General features: G+C 42.5%; 2 protein-coding genes across 6 annotated transcripts in view; one reads left to right on the forward strand and one right to left on the reverse strand.

Annotated features, from left to right (window-relative positions):
• The window catches only part of LOC139054414 (uncharacterized), a 31,350-nt gene extending 22,028 nt beyond the window's left edge, over nt 1-9,322 (reverse strand). Inside the window, exons 1-3 of one of the 2 annotated variants that reach the window (XM_070531357.1) lie at nt 9,190-9,322; nt 8,743-8,877; nt 1,633-1,706 (exon numbers count right to left, since the gene is read on the reverse strand). In XM_070531357.1, the coding sequence (XP_070387458.1) occupies nt 1,633-1,706; nt 8,743-8,877; nt 9,190-9,258 (278 nt within the window). In that variant the 5' untranslated portion in view covers nt 9,259-9,322. The remainder of the gene's footprint in view (nt 1-1,632; nt 1,707-8,742; nt 8,878-9,189) is intronic. The other variant, XM_070531358.1, reaches the window with a different exon arrangement.
• Nucleotides 1-18,199, forward strand: part of Vps8 (vacuolar protein sorting 8) — a 962,017-nt gene that overhangs the window by 862,601 nt on the left and 81,217 nt on the right. The window lies entirely within an intron of this gene.

The raw sequence follows: 18,199 nt of genomic DNA on the forward strand, positions 1-18,199 counted from the left end.
TTAAAGGTAGCGACTCTCTCATACGTCTCAAGCCAGCTTTCCGGGTCCTCGAAAGTTGAACCGCGGAACGTCGGAGGCTCCCTGGGCTGCTGCAGCACGACAGGTGACGCTGGGGCTGCCATTGGGGTGGACTTGGTGGCCATCTTCCTAGTCGTCTCAGGCAAAAGTCCGTGCTCCGGGGTCAGTCCTTGCAGCCTGCGGCTACCTCGCTGGTTCTTGGCGACGTTGGTGTCTTCCGAGTGAGGGCTTGGGTCACAGCTTTGTGGGGGCATCCGGTACGTGAACGCAAAGCACCTCCACCAGATGTCACGTGGTCGTGACGTCAAAGAACACAGTAGCAATACTGTGAAAGGCAAAAACTAGCTTTTATTGGGCGAACCTGTGCCCACAAAACAGGCTACACTTAAAGCACAACGAGAGCAGCAAACACAGTCGGCGATCGTCGTAAATCTGATCAGCGGGTCAAGCGTGTTGGCTTTTATAGAGCAGTCGTCGAATGTTCCAGACTAATCGTTCGGACCCGCGTGCCTTCCACAAAGTTCTACACCATTCGCGTTACGCGATGAAATCAGATAACACAAGGTTCGGCGACAACAGACAGCCGGGTAGAAGCATCGATAACTTTCCAGAAACGTCGGATGCATGCAGGCGCGTCCCTCACTGTGATTACAGTTGTTAAGCGGCGAAACGTGGTCGCCCGATAAAGATAAGTACACGTGTCAATATTGGCATCTCAGTCAATTAAGCACGGCTGTATTGGGGTTCTTCGCCTGCTGTCTTCAAAGCCTTGCAATTGTCTGCTGATACATGGAAATTTGCCTTGAATATGCATGATGTCCTTTGTCTGTAGAGCATATTTTGAGGAAGGAATACCGGAGATTCCTACAGTACATAGAATAACAGGCAGAAGGTAAGCGATCATGGGTCCTTCAAAACTTTTGGATGGAAATGCTACATTCCTTCGTGTAATGGATACTTTTCTGATCTAAGGTCACAGAAGCACTGTTATAAACGCTAAGAAACAAGAAACTTTCTACAGTAAGGACTCCATACACAATTAAAACGTGAAAACACGTATCTTCAGCCCAATGCAAAACAAATAACAACGCTCAAGTGCACATAGCCTGCTACAGAGGTTGAGAGAGCGTGCATTATTGCCATACTGCAAATATTGCACGTGTAACGCTTTAGACATAATCGCATTTCTTTTGCAAAACCGGCGCACCATACTTTTTCAGAGGTTGCTGTGCATAACATAAAGCTCTCCGCACTGAACGGCATGTGTTCAAGGCCGCATTTCTTAACAAACCATTTTATTTTAATTTATAACTTCGTCGTCACTGTTTTGAATGTGCCTCTCAGATTGGACGCTGCCACATCGCTAGCATCAGCACTCCTTGCTGCACATTATATAAAAAACAAAAAAAGAATGTAAAATGAAATTCAACATTGCAAATTTTGTTTATTTATTTCACAATGCTGCAGGCCATGACAGGCCCAAGCAGGAGTGGGAAATCAAAACTTGCTTAGTATAAATCGGGATTACAAATGAATAACGCCATTAACAATGAAATAGGGTTACATCACTACACATATAATACATACTTGGTAACAAAAGAAAAAAAAACTTACAATTTTTCCAGTGCCGTTTCAAAATCAGCCTTCTCAAAAATGGTTTTAGGAAGAGCGTCCCAGTCTGAAATTGTCTGGGGAAAAAAACTGTGTGTAAATGCATTGGTCTTAGCAAATATCGGTTTCAGTGCATGGTCATGATTGTGTCGAGTCTTTCTGGTGTCTAAGGGTTTTACATATGAAGGTATGGACATGTCAAATTTACCTTTCAACATGTTATGCAAGAACACTATCCGAGCTTATTTTCGACGTACTTGTAATGTTGTAATCCCGTATTCTTGCATAAGTTTAGTAGAAGAGTCACACCTTTTATATTTACCAAAAATGAATTGGATTGCTTTTCTTTGCAAAATCTCAAGTTTATATATATCCTGCTTAGTTTCGGGATCCCAAATTACGGAAGCATATTCTAGTTTCGACCTTATGTAAGTATTGTACGCTAGCAACTTTAACTTTGCTGGAGCTTTGTTTAGTATCCTTCTTAGGAAACACAACTTCTTAAATGCTGATGCACATATATCTTAAACGTGACCTGACCAGGATAACTTAGAAGTAAGTGTAACGCCTAAATACTTATAGTTTGTGACCCTTGCTACTTCTTGGCTACAGAGACTATAGGAATAGTAACTAGGCTTTAATTTACGTGTAACTGTTCATAAGACTGTTTCTTGCACATTATTTTTTATATCCCAAGTTCGACACCGCTGCTCAGTCTGGAACAATTGGTCCCGCAATACAATGTGATCACTCTCACACAATATCTCCTTGTATATAGTACAGTAATCAGCGAATAATTTTGTACACACGGTATCTGATAAACATTCAATGAGATCATTTACATAAACCAAGAAAAGCAAGGGTCCGAGTACACTGCCCTGAGGCACACCAGAAGAAACAGGGAGCATATCAGACACACACTCATCTGCTACAACAAATCGTTTTCTGCTGTGTAAGTATGTTTCAACCCAATTCACTAAGTAGATGGGAAGGCCGGTTAATCTCAACTTATGTATTAGTTTCGTACGCGACACCTTGTCAAACGCCTTGCTAAAGTCTATAATGCATCTATTTGCCCTGAGTGGTCCAATGCCATTATAAAATCATGTACAGTGGTGAGTAACTGAGTCATAGTAGATCTTCCCTAGGTAAATCCATGTTGATAAGGAGACAAAACTTTATTATTAGACAAGAAAGACCTTATATATCCAGCTATGACATGTTCCATATGTTTCGAACAAGTAGATATAATCGACACGGGCCTATAATTTGTTATGTTAAGCTTGTCCCCCTTCTTAAAAATTGGCACAATGTGTGCTATCTTCCAGTCATTAGGAAGCTCACTAGGGGTTAAAGAAAGCTGAAAAAGATTTGCCAAGTAGTCTGCAGTCTGTGCTGCAAAGCGTTTCATGAATGCAGTAGGGATGCCATCCTTACCCGCGCTTTTTTTCTCGTTCAGTTTTTGTAGCATAGATAGAACACCCTCGCTTGTTATCACTGGTACATCTGTCTTCGAAAGCTCCTTATGCATGCTGTAGTTTTCATTAGGGGAAAAAACACTATGAAAATATAGATTAAATGCGTGAGATATATCAGTTGCGTTTTTGACAAGGTGATCATTTACTGAAATCTTTTGAATAGACTCATTTGTCTTTCCGAGGTAATGCCAAAATTTTGATGGATCAGTTCTAAGAAATTGTGGAAGTGAAAAAGTGAAGTAATTATGCTTTGCTTTTGCACCTTAATTGCCAATTTATTCCCCAGTTCCATGAGGCTCTTCTTACACATATTTTATTTCTTTCTTAATCATTTTAGTTTTTACGTTTAATGTGGATGATTTCACGACTAACCCACGGATTCTTGCGATTTTTAGTAGCCTTCCTCATAAATACAAAGTTTTTAGTACAGAATAACACTACTTGTTTAAGATGACACCACAGGTCATGAACATTTCCAGAATGAGCATCAATAACTAGTGTTTTCTCTTACTACTCAATTATTGAGGTATCATCACTTCGTTCAAAATCTCTATGCTTTGTCGCACTAGACCGACTGTATCTGGCGTCCCTGGGGCACGACCAGGTGAAAAACAATAATTTATAGTCTGAAATACCCGGCTCAACGGGAATAGCACAGTTAGAGAAAGATTCACTGACAAAAAAAAAAGGCCCAGGAGTGCTTGCTCTCTAGTAAAATCACATATAATTTGTTCAACATTCAAAGCAAGAGTTATATCAAGAATGGCATCCGTATTAGTGCATTCACCGTACGCCAAATGTTTCCAGTTTATGGATGGCAAGTTGAAGTCTCCTGTTATTATATTTCATTTGCAAGACTTAACCAATAGATCACACAATCTAGGAAGAAAAGACACATCAGCATCAGGTGCCTTGCAAACCGCACAGAGTACAAATGACAACTCATTTGTTGTGATGTTTAGAAACAAGCTCTCATGATCTTCGATCTGTTCCATGACAGGAACATTTATAACAGACTTAGCAATCACTGCAATTGCCCCACCGTGGGAACCACGATCGCGTCGATATATGCTAAAGCCAGGCGGAATAATTTCACTATCACTAATGTTTTCATTTAACCAGGTTTCAGTCAAAACCACCAAGTGAAAGCCATAAGTAACAAAATTTCAAGTTTATCTATTTTGTTGACAAAATGTTGCTCCTGGCACTCAAAGAAAGGATACGCAAAAATTTGTCGGATATCTGTGATCGCTATGATTCGGATGCCTTGCTGTCAGCAGCTAGAACTGGAACACGTGTGGAAGATGCATCATCCCATACGTAAAGCATTTTCCCAATGCGAAGTTAATCATTTACGAGTGACACTTTCTTTCCCGTTTTCTCGTGTTTCATAGTTTGCCATAGCTGTTTTCTTTTTCTTAGGGTTTCCAAAGAGCAATCATTTTGGATAAAAGTTTTCGTCCCTTTTAACTTTCCAGATCTGCTGAGCGCCTTCTGTTTCTCAAGATAGTCCTGAAAATAAAGAATAACTGGGCGGTTTGACGAGGATTTCCCAAGCTGGTGAATTCTAGCTACCGATTCACAATTTATTCCAAGTCTATGACAAAAAGCTTCATTTATAACTTTGCGCTGAAGTACCTCTTCAGATTCATTTGGCCCCTCCGTAATTCCAAAGACAACCAAGTTGTTTCGACGATTTCGGTCCTCCAGCGCCGTAAGCTTACTTTGTTGCTGCATGATAGTGTTTTGAAGTCTCATGGCGTGATCATTGAGACTATCAATGGTACCAGCTTTTACGCTCATTTCCTTCAGTTTATTTTCGACTTTCTCTAGATTTTTTTTATTTATTTATTTCAAGTACCTGCAGCGCCCGAAGGCATTATTGCAGGGGGGGAATATACAGTGTACATAAGCTCGACAAAATACAGAACTGGTCAAACAAAAATAACACAACAATAGAAAAAATTCACGCCACTATATGCTCAGCAGAAATGCTCTGAATGATGCTTCAGTGTGACAATCAGCAATTTCCTGCGGTAGCTGATTCCACTGTGATATTGTGTGTGGAAAAAAAGAATGCTTGAACACGTTTGTTCTACAAATAAGTTCTCTTATTTTTAAATAGTGGTCACTTCTGTGAGACAAGAAATGAGGAGGTAAAAGGTAAGTTTCTCTATCTATTTTAACCAGGCCGAAATAAATTTTAAAAAGCATTTCCAACCTCATGTTTTGTCTGCGTGTGCTTAATAATTCCCACCCCAAGTTATCCTTAAGTGCTGAAATACTAGAAGTAAAGTCATAGTTATTACAGACAAAACGGGCTGCGCGGTTTTGTACATGCTCGAGCATATTAGACAGAGTTTTGGTTTGCGGGTCCCAGGCCATACAGGCATACTCTAATATGGGTCTTACGTTCGAAAAATAAAGTAGTTCTTTAATTTTGGGAGGAGCTAGCCGGAAGTTGCGTTTAACAAAATTTAGCATTTTACAGGCTTTCGCTGTAACATATTCAGCGTGCTTAGTCCAAGTTAAATTCGATGAAAAATAAACACCAAGATACTTATACTGAGTTACTCGCAATAGCTGGACATTGTCTAATGTATAATGAAATAGATGTGGATTTTGTTTACGTGTAAAGGACACGTACTGACACTTACTGGGGTTTAAAGACATTTGCCACCTAACGCACCAGCGTGTTATACAGTCCAAATTGCGTTGCAGATACTCGTGGTCAGTGGCAGACCTAATGGAGTGATAAATCACACAATCATCCGCATACAGACGCACTTTGCATGACACAACCTGAGCAATGTCATTAATGTAGACCAAAAACAGCAATGGCCCTAAAACAGATCCCTGGGGAACTCCCGATGTAACATCAACATAATCAGATTGTGAGCCATTAACTACGACACGTTGCTTGCGTTCTTGTAGATAACATTTAATCCAATCAAGCAATGAAGGAGAGATACCGAGGGATGATAGCTTATACAACAGTAAAACATGGGGAACAGAATCAAATGCCTTTCTAAAATCTAGAAATATACAGTCAGTCTGTACACCGAGATCGAATGAATGAAAAAGATCGTGGCTGAATTCTAGGAGCTGGGTCGAACAAGAACGACCAGACCTAAAACCATGCTGATATTTGCTAAAAAAATTATTGTTTTCTAGATGTTTTATTAGGGAACTGTATACAATGTGCTCCAGTGTTTTACTACACACACTAGTTAGAGAAATTGGCCTGTAGTTGGAGACAATATTTTTTGGACCACTTTTATGGATTGGTACCACGTTTGCAACTTTCCACTCCTTAGGTAAACAAGAAGTACTTAGTGATTTCTCAAAAATAATAACCAGATAGTGGGCAATTGTGTGAGAACAAGCCTTTAACACATGAGAAGGTATACCATCAGGACCACTTGCAGAAGAAACATTTATATTGTCAAGCAACTTAAGTATACCACCATGTGTCACTACCAGTTCTGGCATAGGTTCAAACACATTGTCGGGAATAGGCGGTAATTCATTCTGGCAGGGAGTTGAGAAAGATGATTGGAAATAAAGATTGAAGCAGGAAGCTTTATCGACATCATTAGTAAGAAGTACACTACCGTTTTTTAAGTTCGGGATGCCAATTGATTCTTTGCTGATCGTTTTTAAATACTTCCACATTTCTTTCGGGTTATTTTGTAACTTTGGGCCCAATGCTAAGAAGTATTTTTCCTTAGCAACCTTGTTTTTTACTTTTATATCTTTTCCAAGGGTTTTTAGCATTACAAATACAGATGGGTTACGCTGCTTTCTATAAGCATTCAGAAGGCGATGTCTTTTATTAATCAATTGCTTGACTTCCCGAGTTACCCAAGGCTTATCACTACGATTTTTTGCAGACAAATGTTTCCATGGAACATGTGTGTCAACCAGATGCTTTAGTGTGGAGCAAAATGTATCCCATAGGGTATTGCAATCTGCGGACTGCGCTAAATGACTGAATTCCTGCAGGAATATAGCAAGATCATTAGACAATGAAACATAATTGCCTTTCTCAAAAAAGTATACCTTCCTTGGGTGATCATGTGCACATGAGAAGGGGACAATCTGCACATGCGCCACAATGCAGTCATGGTCACTAATACCGGGAATTACGGCGTTATCAGACACAAGCAATGGCTGGTTTGAAAAAAGCAGATCTAAGATAGAAGAGCTATTCGGACCATACCTAGTAGGTTCAGTAACAAACTGATAAATATCATTGGTAACTATTGCCTCGCGGAATGCTATAGACAGAGCGGAAGAATTAGCAAGGACAGGCTTATAGTGAACCCACTTCACGTCAGGCATGTTGAAATCACCGCCAATAATATAGTCATTATTTATTGTAGAAAGAAACTCGGATAGGGTTGTGAAGGTCTCAGGCGATGTGGAAGCGGGGGAACGGTAAAAGGAGCCAACTGTCAGTAATTGCCCAGTTTCAAATCGAATATTGCACCAAACTGACTCGGGACAATCAGTTCGGATTAACACGGGAGATGATTGCAAGCACGAGTCAACAAGTAGAAAGACACCACCGCCATGCGCATTGCGATCGGAACGGTAGACGTGAAAAGCAGGCGGAAATACTTCGGAACTACCAACAGCTTCGTCGAGCCAAGACTCGGTACCTATAATCACATGGGGTTTTACTGAAGAGGTCAGAGTAGCAAATTCATCAGTTTTGTTTTTTACACTTCTGCAGTTCACGACTAAAATGGTAAGCTCTGAAATTGGATGAGCGGAACGTCCCGTGCGCACACATTGCTTTGAGGACTTATTGTTCGGGTACCGCCCCTTCTGCTACTTTTTCAATTCAACAACAATATCCTGAGTTCCATCATAAACGTAGCACTTCTTATCAATGAGTAGCTTATCGTATCGAAGTTTGAAAGAGCAATTCAATGTTTTCGCGTAACTTACAAGTTTAGATCGCGCAAGTCTGACGTCAGGGCTGAGATCCTCACGGATCGCAAAGTTAGTACCCTTGAGCCTGAAACCACGAGATAGGATACGTTCCTTATCCTTGAAGTTAACAAACTTTATAATGATAGGTCTGTTTTTGCTTCCGTGGGATTTACCAATCCGGTGAGCACGCTCTACAGTTTCTGGGGTAATCCGTTCATTCAGTTGCGTTTCGAAGAAAGACAGTACTTTTTCCTCCGATACAGACCATGTCTCATCGGTTGCATCATCCAGACCAAAAATAATGAGGTTGTTTCGTCTGGATCTGTTGCTCTCGCTATCAAGTGACGCCCTAAGCTTCACCATATCATCACGAAGGGCGTCGAGAGCGCACGGAGCTGAGGCTGCATTGAGCGTATCAATCTGTTTGAGATGCACACCAAATTTGTTCAGAATCTTTTCAGTTTCCGTAAGTTTCAATATCACTTTCTTCAAGTCGCTAGGAATAGCCTCTTGGCCTGTTAACAGTTTTTCGAGCATCTCAGCACTGCTAGGACCGGGATTTTCTTCAACATCCCCCGCACAGTAATAATTTGCAGACATGAATGCAATCACATACGATAGAGAGTAGTGTGTGTGGGCTTGGCAGAACAAACAGACACCTATCATCGTCTCTACAGGTGCAAGGATAACTAACCTGAAATATGTAAGCAGAGCGCATTTTGAACGCCTCGTTGTTGTTGGTTCCACCAAGGCCACTGAAGATTTGGTCGCAGGGCGTTCTTCTTATAGCTGTACGCTCCGATGCCGTGATGCCGCTCACTGGTATGGCCTGCGCAGCGAGGATCATGTTAACAGCGTCGGTAGAACGACGGTCAATCTTGCTTGTCGATGCTGCATTGATTAGTACTCTGGCACCGATTGAACACGCACACACGTGTGCATGCTCAATCCGGTGACCAAGAGCAGCAAGGCCTGAAATATGTAAGCAGAGCACATTTTGAACATCCCGTTGTTGTTGGTTCCACCAAGCCCACTGGGCAGCAGCCCAAATGGGCAGCAGCTGTTTATGGCTTCAAGGCACCATGACATACAAAGAGAATAAGTATTTAACAACGTGCAAAAGAACTTCCTGTGGCCTTACCATGAAACGGTGATAAAGCAGTAGTGTCAGACGCTGGCGGAAGGACCCAGCAACGATCCTCGGGCACATTTAACAGAACTACACCGCTAGCATAGAATAAAGAACCAACCAAGAACCCGGTGATGGGGCCTGACTGGGCTTCCCACGTGTTTGATAGTGCCGCCTGTCAAGCTGCTAGCCACGGCCACAGCCACAGCCACATTTTTCTTGATGTGCTCTGCCACCTAGCGGAATCGGTGAATCTCCATAGCTCGGCCACAAAACAGTTCGAGTGTCCACTCTTGTCATTTACTATGTTACTTTATGGAGTGACTGCAGCACTGGTTGTCGGTATTCGATTGGCACCAGCATTTACACGTTTGCGGCCATCACTTCACGCTGAAAGATTACTAGCGCAATAGAATTTAACGTGTGTGGTATTTGGCTAAATGCAAGTGCAGCGGACTGAGCCTGGGCGTTTTGCGAGATGAGCGGAGGCGCAAACATGAACTGCCTGCACGGTGCAGCCACCTGGTGGCACAGAGCTCAATCAAACACAGAGGTAATATAGCAGTAACAAAGTGTATTGCTACTTTGCTGCTGGTGTAAACTTTCGGCAGAAACGAAATCGTGAACACATTGTTTTCCGAAATATTTTATGTTTAGTTACAGAAATATTGGCTCTGCACCACCAGGTAGCTGGACTGTACAGACTGATCAGGCCGTTCACGTACTTCTATGCTAAAGCTCCTTCATCACAGCGGTAGTAGTATGGAGGGGCTTTAGTTTACACCTCTGACCATCCGTCAAAACGCCTAGCTCGCCTGTGGTTACCGGAATACCAGACGCTCGGCGCTTCAACAGAATGCTTGCAACACACGCTGCTTGGATAGCTCTTGCTCAGGATCGACGGCTAGGCACCTGGCAGAGAGGTTGGAGAGGCTTTGCGCGCTTGCTCCAAGACAACTGGAAGTAGATGACATGACGTCACATCATGATGCAGAGCCAGTGAAGGCAAAGCTTAGCCCCTATCACTCGGTGAACAACTTCAGGGGCGCGATCGGAGATATTTTGTTCGATACGCGTTCTGTTCAGTTGCTGCAACGTCACAAAGTTGCAGTATGCAAAATTTGTGACAGCGGGGCGGAGAGAGCAACCAATCAGAAGCGGTGACCTCCCCGGAAGTTTACCTCCGTCGTTTGTCGTTTGCTTGCAAACAGTATACTACAAAGCCAAATGTTTCTCGTCTTCCAATTGAATGAAATCTTTATCTAAAAAAATGTATTTTTTTCTTCTCAAGCCCAAACACGTTTTCAAATAGTAGTACGTGTGACTACTGCAATTTATCACTGTTAGGTTCTTTGCGTCGTCCCTAGGTGGTGTCGCGCACAGCGAGAAGGAAAAAGAAAAAAAAACAACGGGAAGAGTGGCGCACTTTTCAAGAGGCAGCGACAACATCCCAGAGGCCCGCTGACACCGATGATGTTGTCGATTTCTCTGTACAACCAACGAATTATTTGTTTCGAGAAACAAAAACGACGCCGGAATTCACTTTCTGCCATTTCTTCAAACGCGTTTCACACCGCCACCCGCTCTCCTCCTTCCTCTAGAAACGCCAGCGCAACAACCTGTTTCCAACGGAAGCGCCATTTTCTAGAATTTAACTATGCATTGGATTCAACCGTGCCATTCCGCAGCCGAAAAGGCCGCCTGCTGGATCCAATCCAATCCACCAAACGCGCCATGCGAAGCCGTATGATTGCTCCAAACTTCTCAACTCCCGTCGCGTTCGGACGAAATGCTCGGTGGGCGGATGATTGACAGGAGCGTGTCGTCATTTTGACGTCACCAAAACGGGGCGGCGCCCCGCGGCTGGCGATGTCGGCACGGAGTAGGCCAATCGCGCGCGCCTGTAACCGAACGAACGCGCCGAACAACCATCTCCGATCGCACCCCAGGAGAAAAAGCATGGCTATGGAGGAGGGTAACTTGTAATCATCTGTAGCTCTCTAAAAATGAGATGCCTCACTTAAATTGTGGTATGAATGTTTTACTGTAGCTGTACCCTATGTGTCTACAAAATTTATGCAAACCATTTCAGGGACCCTGGAAGTAGCTTCCACTCAACTATGGGTACTTGACAAGTTTGTCAAGATGTCAATGTGCGTGTAGGTGAAGCCACTGGCTTCACCTACATTTAAGCTTCATAGCTCACTCAAGGCAGACCGCGAAATACAAAAAATGTCGTATAGATGCCTACAAAATGTGTTTGCAAGAAAATGCAGACGTTTGATAACAGTAATAACAATAAATAATAATGCTCGATGGGAAATAAACTTTATTATTATTTGATAACAGTTTCATTTAAGCAGTAATTTACCCATAATTGTCTACAGAATGTCGTGTATCCACTGCTAATGATATGCTTGCAGACTATTGACATATTATAAGAGCTCTTTTGGAAATCTATTATACATTTTTTAAATGACTTGAGAAATAATTTTTAGCCATTGTTTTGAGTACGTTTAGATGTCTAATAGAAGCTCTGAAAATGGTTTGAAAAGTGATTTTTAAGCATTGTTTTGAGGACTTTTGAATGTCTTCATACTGGGTTCAAAAGTTGTTTTAAGGTATTGCTTCGACATTTTAGCATCATCCATTAATACTGGTAACCTGGCCATGCAAAATGTCATAGCTTTTACATATTTACTGGCCCTGCTACGCATGACACCGATTCTAATAATGCAATCTACTGTGATCATCGAACACATCTCCCACAGCTACTTGAAATCTGAAGTCAGCCAACAAATTGTTTCAGTTGCTGTTGTGCATTGTATTACAGCCAGCCAAGATTGAGTACAGCACAACAGTAGCCAGGAATATCTTTCTTGATCCACAAAACCCTAAATGACAGGACAGATAAATATTGCAGTAAAACGCGTTGTGGGGCTAGTTGGTACATAGCTTTCAATAGATGAAGCGCCAACAGTGACGGCACACAGGAAGAAATGCAGACAGGACAAGGCGCTACTTGCAACCTTTGTTAAGGTGAAGTTAATTAGTGTCTCGTGAGCATGCAGGCTTTTGCTTTCATCCTCTTTAGCGTATGCTAAAGTGACTGTCAACACTTTGCTAAGTCTGTTGCTTAAATCGATGAATTAAAGTTTAGAGAAATAATAAAACCTTTTGCTGATTGTCTATGTGTCTTTGTTTCACTTCGTACCATAGCAAGAGAGGTGTACTTCCGTTTCATCTACTTGTTCCCACATCATGCAGTCGTGTGTGTAGAAAACAAAGCTATGTAATTTTCTACCGTGTTTCAGCATGTGATCATGCTCTGTGATCCACTTGCATCTGCCTCAGTGTTCGTGTAGCATTGGTTTGTACTACTAGTCAGCTGTTCTCGGGCACAGTGCGCAAATTAGTGTGCTGTGCAAAACAAGAGAAATGCAACAGCTCACAGGTGAGACCATCAGCTGAAGTGTGCTTTGCATTATGCGATCCTCGAGCAGAGAAGGAATTTGGCTTGAAGAGGCTAGACAGGGCAAGGGATGAGAGTGTCCATGTTGACAGTGCTGCTCGCCTCCTGAAATCATGTGTTCATGGCACTGAAGTATTTCTATCTCAGCTATTAATGAACCATTTGGAAAAATAATTGTGGTAGGACGCTTCCTAGAGGGTACGTAATAACTTCTAGCGTAAAACCAAAATTTTCTATGTGACCTGACGCAACTGCCCTTTAAGTGCGTCTGTGAAAATGGCAAAGAGTGAAACTGCTAAGAACTGCCAAGACTGCTAAAGCTATAGTTCAGAAGAGGCATAGAGGCACAGAGGAAGAAATGCGATGCACACTGTTTTTTGGTGTAGTTGACAATTTCCTCTAACTTCCAAAAGGGCATGGATAAGCTGCGCATTTGCAACACGCGAAGCATGAAATATTGTCTAAGCATTTAAATTTTTATATCGCCAAAAAGAAGTTACATAAAAACTGTAAAGAACTCGCCAACCACAAGAGAATAAATTTTTTGCTAGACAGCGCAGAAAACAGCTAAATTTGCAACACTGCCGTCGATGTGAAGATATCATCGACACAGCATGAAATCTTATCTTTTGTCACTGACCCTCAAATTCAACAAAATAAATTTCTTTCTCTTTAAAATTTGCTTTTGTTAATTGCCTGATAATTGGGAAGATATTACAGCCCCTTCCGTGTAAGAAAAATTCATTGGTCACTACTTGTTTTCAGAAAAGGTCGAATTTCAGTATGACAAAATTTTAATATAACAAAGCGAATTGCAGATTTTATCGACTTCGTTATATCGAGGTTTAACTATATATTCATGTTGTATGCTGTCTGTTAAAGAGCAACCAATTTTGTCTCTATGCAGTTATCTCACAGATCTTCAACGAGCACTGCATGTGTCCCTGTGTGTCATTGTGCGGTATTTCCTTTTTAGTGTGATATTGTACAGCATCGACAATGCACGCTATTTTCTTTCCATATCTCGTGCAATATTTCCATTTCACTGCCAGTGTTACCGACTTTGTTTCATTCCTTTTTTTTTTTAGATTGAACGGATTTTTAAAAAAAGTTGCCTGCCAAAGATAATGCAGTTTGGCGTTTTCAGATGGATTACATTGTTATCTGAAAGCACAGCAGCGAATCTATTTACAGGGTGTATTTACAAGGGTAGCAAGCATTGGCCAGCATGGAAGCCAGCCAACATCCAGCAAAGCTCATCTTTGTCATTAGATCAGCAGTGGCGACTTATGGGTACATCCCACTAATTCCAAGGGTCATCATCATCGTCTTCTAGTAGCATGTGGCAATATAAAGAGGTGGATGCCTCAACCAGGATGCCTCAACAGCACTTCATACCAACGCTAGCAATGTAGGTCTGGGTGCTGTGCTGGTGCAGTGGCAAGATGGCTCCAAAAAAAGTGATAGCCTATGCCAGCAGAACTCTCTTGCGCATTGAGGAAAACTACTCCACTGTGGAGAAAAAATGCTTTGCCGTAGTGTGGGCTGTTATAAAATTTCGTCTTGATTTGTATGGCTGCTCATTCATTGTTGTCAGCAACCACTGGCTTCTTCCAGAAGTGCATAATTCTTGTAAAAATTTGAAGCACAGAATTTCGCTTACTTCAGCCTGCTTAGTAAACTCGTCAAATAATATATGCAGTAACAGTAGGAAGAAGCACACTGTTCCAAACACCCTTCTGGATTGATGTCGGCCTCTGTTGACTGACTAACTTAAAAGACCTATCGGGCCAGTTGGCGCGCTGGAGCCTTAGGTTTCAGGAGTTCAACATGACCATTGTATGTCGGGAAAAAAGTACACTGGCGCTGACTGCCTCTCTTGGTCACCAAGGATAAGGACGCGAACGCAGCACTCGTTGGAGTCGTTGATAAATTTACCATTTCAAGCAGCAACGCAACCTCCTAGAAATGCTTCCACTTATTGATTTCTTAGAAGGCCAAGCTAAAGACATGCCGCGACTGTTTGTAAAAAGACTAGCATCATTTTGTTTGAAGGGCAATGTTCTTTATATGAAGAACCTTTCTTCGACGGGCAGCACCTATTTACTGGTCATGCCTGCTTCACTTCGCAATGAAATTCTCAAAGCGTGTCATGATGAGGCCACCTCAAGTCATCTAGGCTACACACGAACATTGCTCTGACCATGGCGCTAGTTTTATTGGCGGAAGCTCACAGCTGCTGTTAAACATCATGGACGCACTTATGCTGACTGCCAAAGACAAAACGCCACCCAACAAGCCAGCTGGTCTACTGCATCCTGTAGAGTTGTTCGGAATGCCATTTGCCAAAATATGCACGGATTTTCTTGGACCATTTCCAACTTCTACAGGGAACAGGTGGATTATTGCCACCACCGATTACCCCATCCGGTATGCAAAGAATGAAGCTACCCCGCAGGGCACAAAAGCTGAAGCAGCTCGATTCTTTTGTGGAAAACGTCATCCTTAGGCACGGTGCTCTAGCAGTAGTAATTACTGACAGGGGAACCGTGCTCACAGCCCAACATCTAGATGCAGTTCTCAAACTTAACGGCGCAGCCCACCAGAAAACTACAGCCTATCATCCCCAGACAAATGGACTGAGGATGAAAGACACTCTCAGACATGCTTTACATGTACGACGTGTAACGTAAGAACTGGGATGAGATTCTGCCTTATGTAACCTTCGCATATAACACCACTCGACAGGAAACGACTCGTATGACACTATTCAACTTACTCACTATGGTGGCATAGTGGCTATGTGTTGCGCTGCTAAGCATGAGGTCGCACCGGAATGAAATCCCGGCTGTGGCAGCCGCATTTCGATGGGGGTGAAATGCAAAAACGCTCGTGTCCCACTCATTGGGGACACGTTAAATATCCCCTGGTTGTCAAAATTAATCCACAGTCCCCCCCAGGCGTGCCTCATAATAAAATTATGGTTTTGGCACGTAACGCCCCAGAATTCATCATCATCATCAGCCTGGTTACGCCCACTGCAGGGCAAAGGCCTCTCCCATACTTCTCCAACAAGCCCGGTCATGTACTTATTGTGGCCATGCCGTGCCTGCAAACTTCTTAATCTCATCCGCCCACCTAACTTTCTGCCGCCCTCTGCTACGCTTCCCTTCCCTTGGAATCCATTCCGTAACCCTTAATGACCATCGGTTATCTTCCCTCCTCATTACATGTCCTGCCCATGCCCATTTCTTTTTCTTGATTTCAACTAAGATGTCATTAACTCGCGTTTGTTCCCTCACCCAATCTGCTCTTTTCTTATCCCTTAACGCTACACCTATCATTCTTCTTTCCATAGCTCGTTGCGTCGTCCTCAATTTGAGTAGAACCCTTTTCGTAAGCCTCCAGGTTTCTGCTCCGTAGGTGAGTACTGGCAAGACACAGCTATTATATACTTTTCTCTTGAGGGATAATGGCAACCTGCTGTTCATGATCTGAGAATGCCTGCCAAACGCACCCCAGCCCATTCTTATTCTTCTGATTATTTCCGTCTCATGATCCGGATCTGCCGTCACTACCTGCCCTAAGTAGATGTATTCCCTTACGACTTCCAGTGCCTCGCTGCCTATTGTAAATTGCTGTTCTCTTCCGAGACTGTTAAGCATTACTTTAGTTTTCTGCAGATTAATTTTTAGACCAACTCTTCTGCTTTGCCTCTCCAGGTCAGTGAGCATGCATTGCAATTGGTCCCCTGAGTTTCTAAGCAAGGCAATATCATCAGCGAATCGCAAGTTACTAAGGTATTATCCATTAACTTTTATCCCCAATTCTTCCCAATCCAGGTCTCTGAATACCTCCTGTAAACACGCTGTGAATAGCATTGGAGATATCGTATCTCCCTGCCTGACGCCTTTCTTTATTGGGATTTTGTTGCTTGCATTATGGAGGACTACGGTGGCTGTGGAGCCGCTATAGATATCTTTCAGTATTTTTACATACGGCTCGTCTACACCCTGATTCCGTAATGCCTCCATGACTGCTGAGGTTTCGACAGAATCAAACGAATTCAGAATTCCCAGAATTCCCAGAATTCAATTCACCATTAAACTTGATACACAGTCATGAAGCCAAAACAATGTTGAATGCAATGCTGCCACACGAGTTTGATGACATCCATGCAGATGCTGAAGAATTAGCTCAATGTGCTGAAGAAGCCAGATAGCTTACACGTGTACCCATCCGGTACCAGCAAGACAAGGATGCAACATGGTACAACGTGGTACAATCATCAGCACAAATCCGTCGCCCACACACCTGACGCGAGTGCGTCTGTTTGGATACCCATATTGCATCGGGGACTTTCTGAAAAACTGCTAAGGCGATATTTTGGGCCATACATAGGGATCCGACACCTGAACGATATAAACTACTAGGTCTTGCTAGATGATGAAAGCACCTACCCCAAGTGGTGCATGTGGTGCGCATGAAGCCATACTTATCCAAGTGACTCATGTTTGAATGTTTCATGCATGCACGCGCTTAAGTTGCGCAGCAGGACCATGCTTCCCTCGGAAGAGTGGCAAATACTGCATCTGTAGTGTGGCAGCGACGCTGACAATAAGAAGATATATCAGCATTTAAAAGAAGCATAGCGAACAAGAGGCTGTAACAACTTTTTTATTTACAGAATTCAATGCATTATAACACTTGTTTGTATATGTTGTATCCCCACCCCTTATGTAATACCCCTACTACGGGGTCTTTAAGGAAATAAAGGTGAAATGAAATGAAATGAAAGTAACAAGCGTCTGGTATTAACAGTCCGTTCTTGTTACTGTTCCATGGTGACTAGTGCTTTTGTCCCTCAAGTTTCTGACGCCGCGACAATATTTGGGCGGGCACCGCCCAGTGTGAACAGGCAATAGTCGGCTTTTTTTTTGAAAGTGCGTAATTATCAAAATTTGATGCGCAGAATTTCACTTACTTCAGCCTGCTTTGTAAACTGCATCAAATAATATACACATAACAGTGGGAAGAAGTGCACTGATTCAAAAACTCCTCTTAATTGATGTCAGCTATCGGCCAGCAGCAGCTGTTTATTTAAGGAATCTAACGTATGATGACATATGTAAGTTGCGAGAAGCTTCAAAACAGGTGAGGAGAAGGCCTCTGTTTGATGACGGGGTGCTTGAGAAAAAGGTGACTTCATGCTCCACTTATGAGCTCTACACACTGCACACAACTGAAAAATTTGGCTGAGATGTTCACAGCATCAAAAGCTATCTGTGGAATATTTTTTTTTTGCCAAGCCCGAGGGGTGGTTCAGGGCCCCTCTAAATGAACAATTAAAAAAGCTTATTAGTGAACCTTTTAAATTATAGCTGCCTGGACATTGCGGTTTGTCATTCAGATAATGTCTGCCTCTTCAGATAACCCACCTGAATCAGCCAAGTTGCACTTTGAGGGTAATATTGAAAAAAAAAATAAGGAAGTAAATAAATAACTATATATTGTAAATTCGTCTAAATTAAAGCTGAGGCTTTAGGCTTC

The sequence above is a fragment of the Dermacentor albipictus genome, chromosome 1 (assembly GCF_038994185.2).
Source record: "Dermacentor albipictus isolate Rhodes 1998 colony chromosome 1, USDA_Dalb.pri_finalv2, whole genome shotgun sequence".
Taxonomy (NCBI): domain Eukaryota; kingdom Metazoa; phylum Arthropoda; class Arachnida; order Ixodida; family Ixodidae; genus Dermacentor; species Dermacentor albipictus.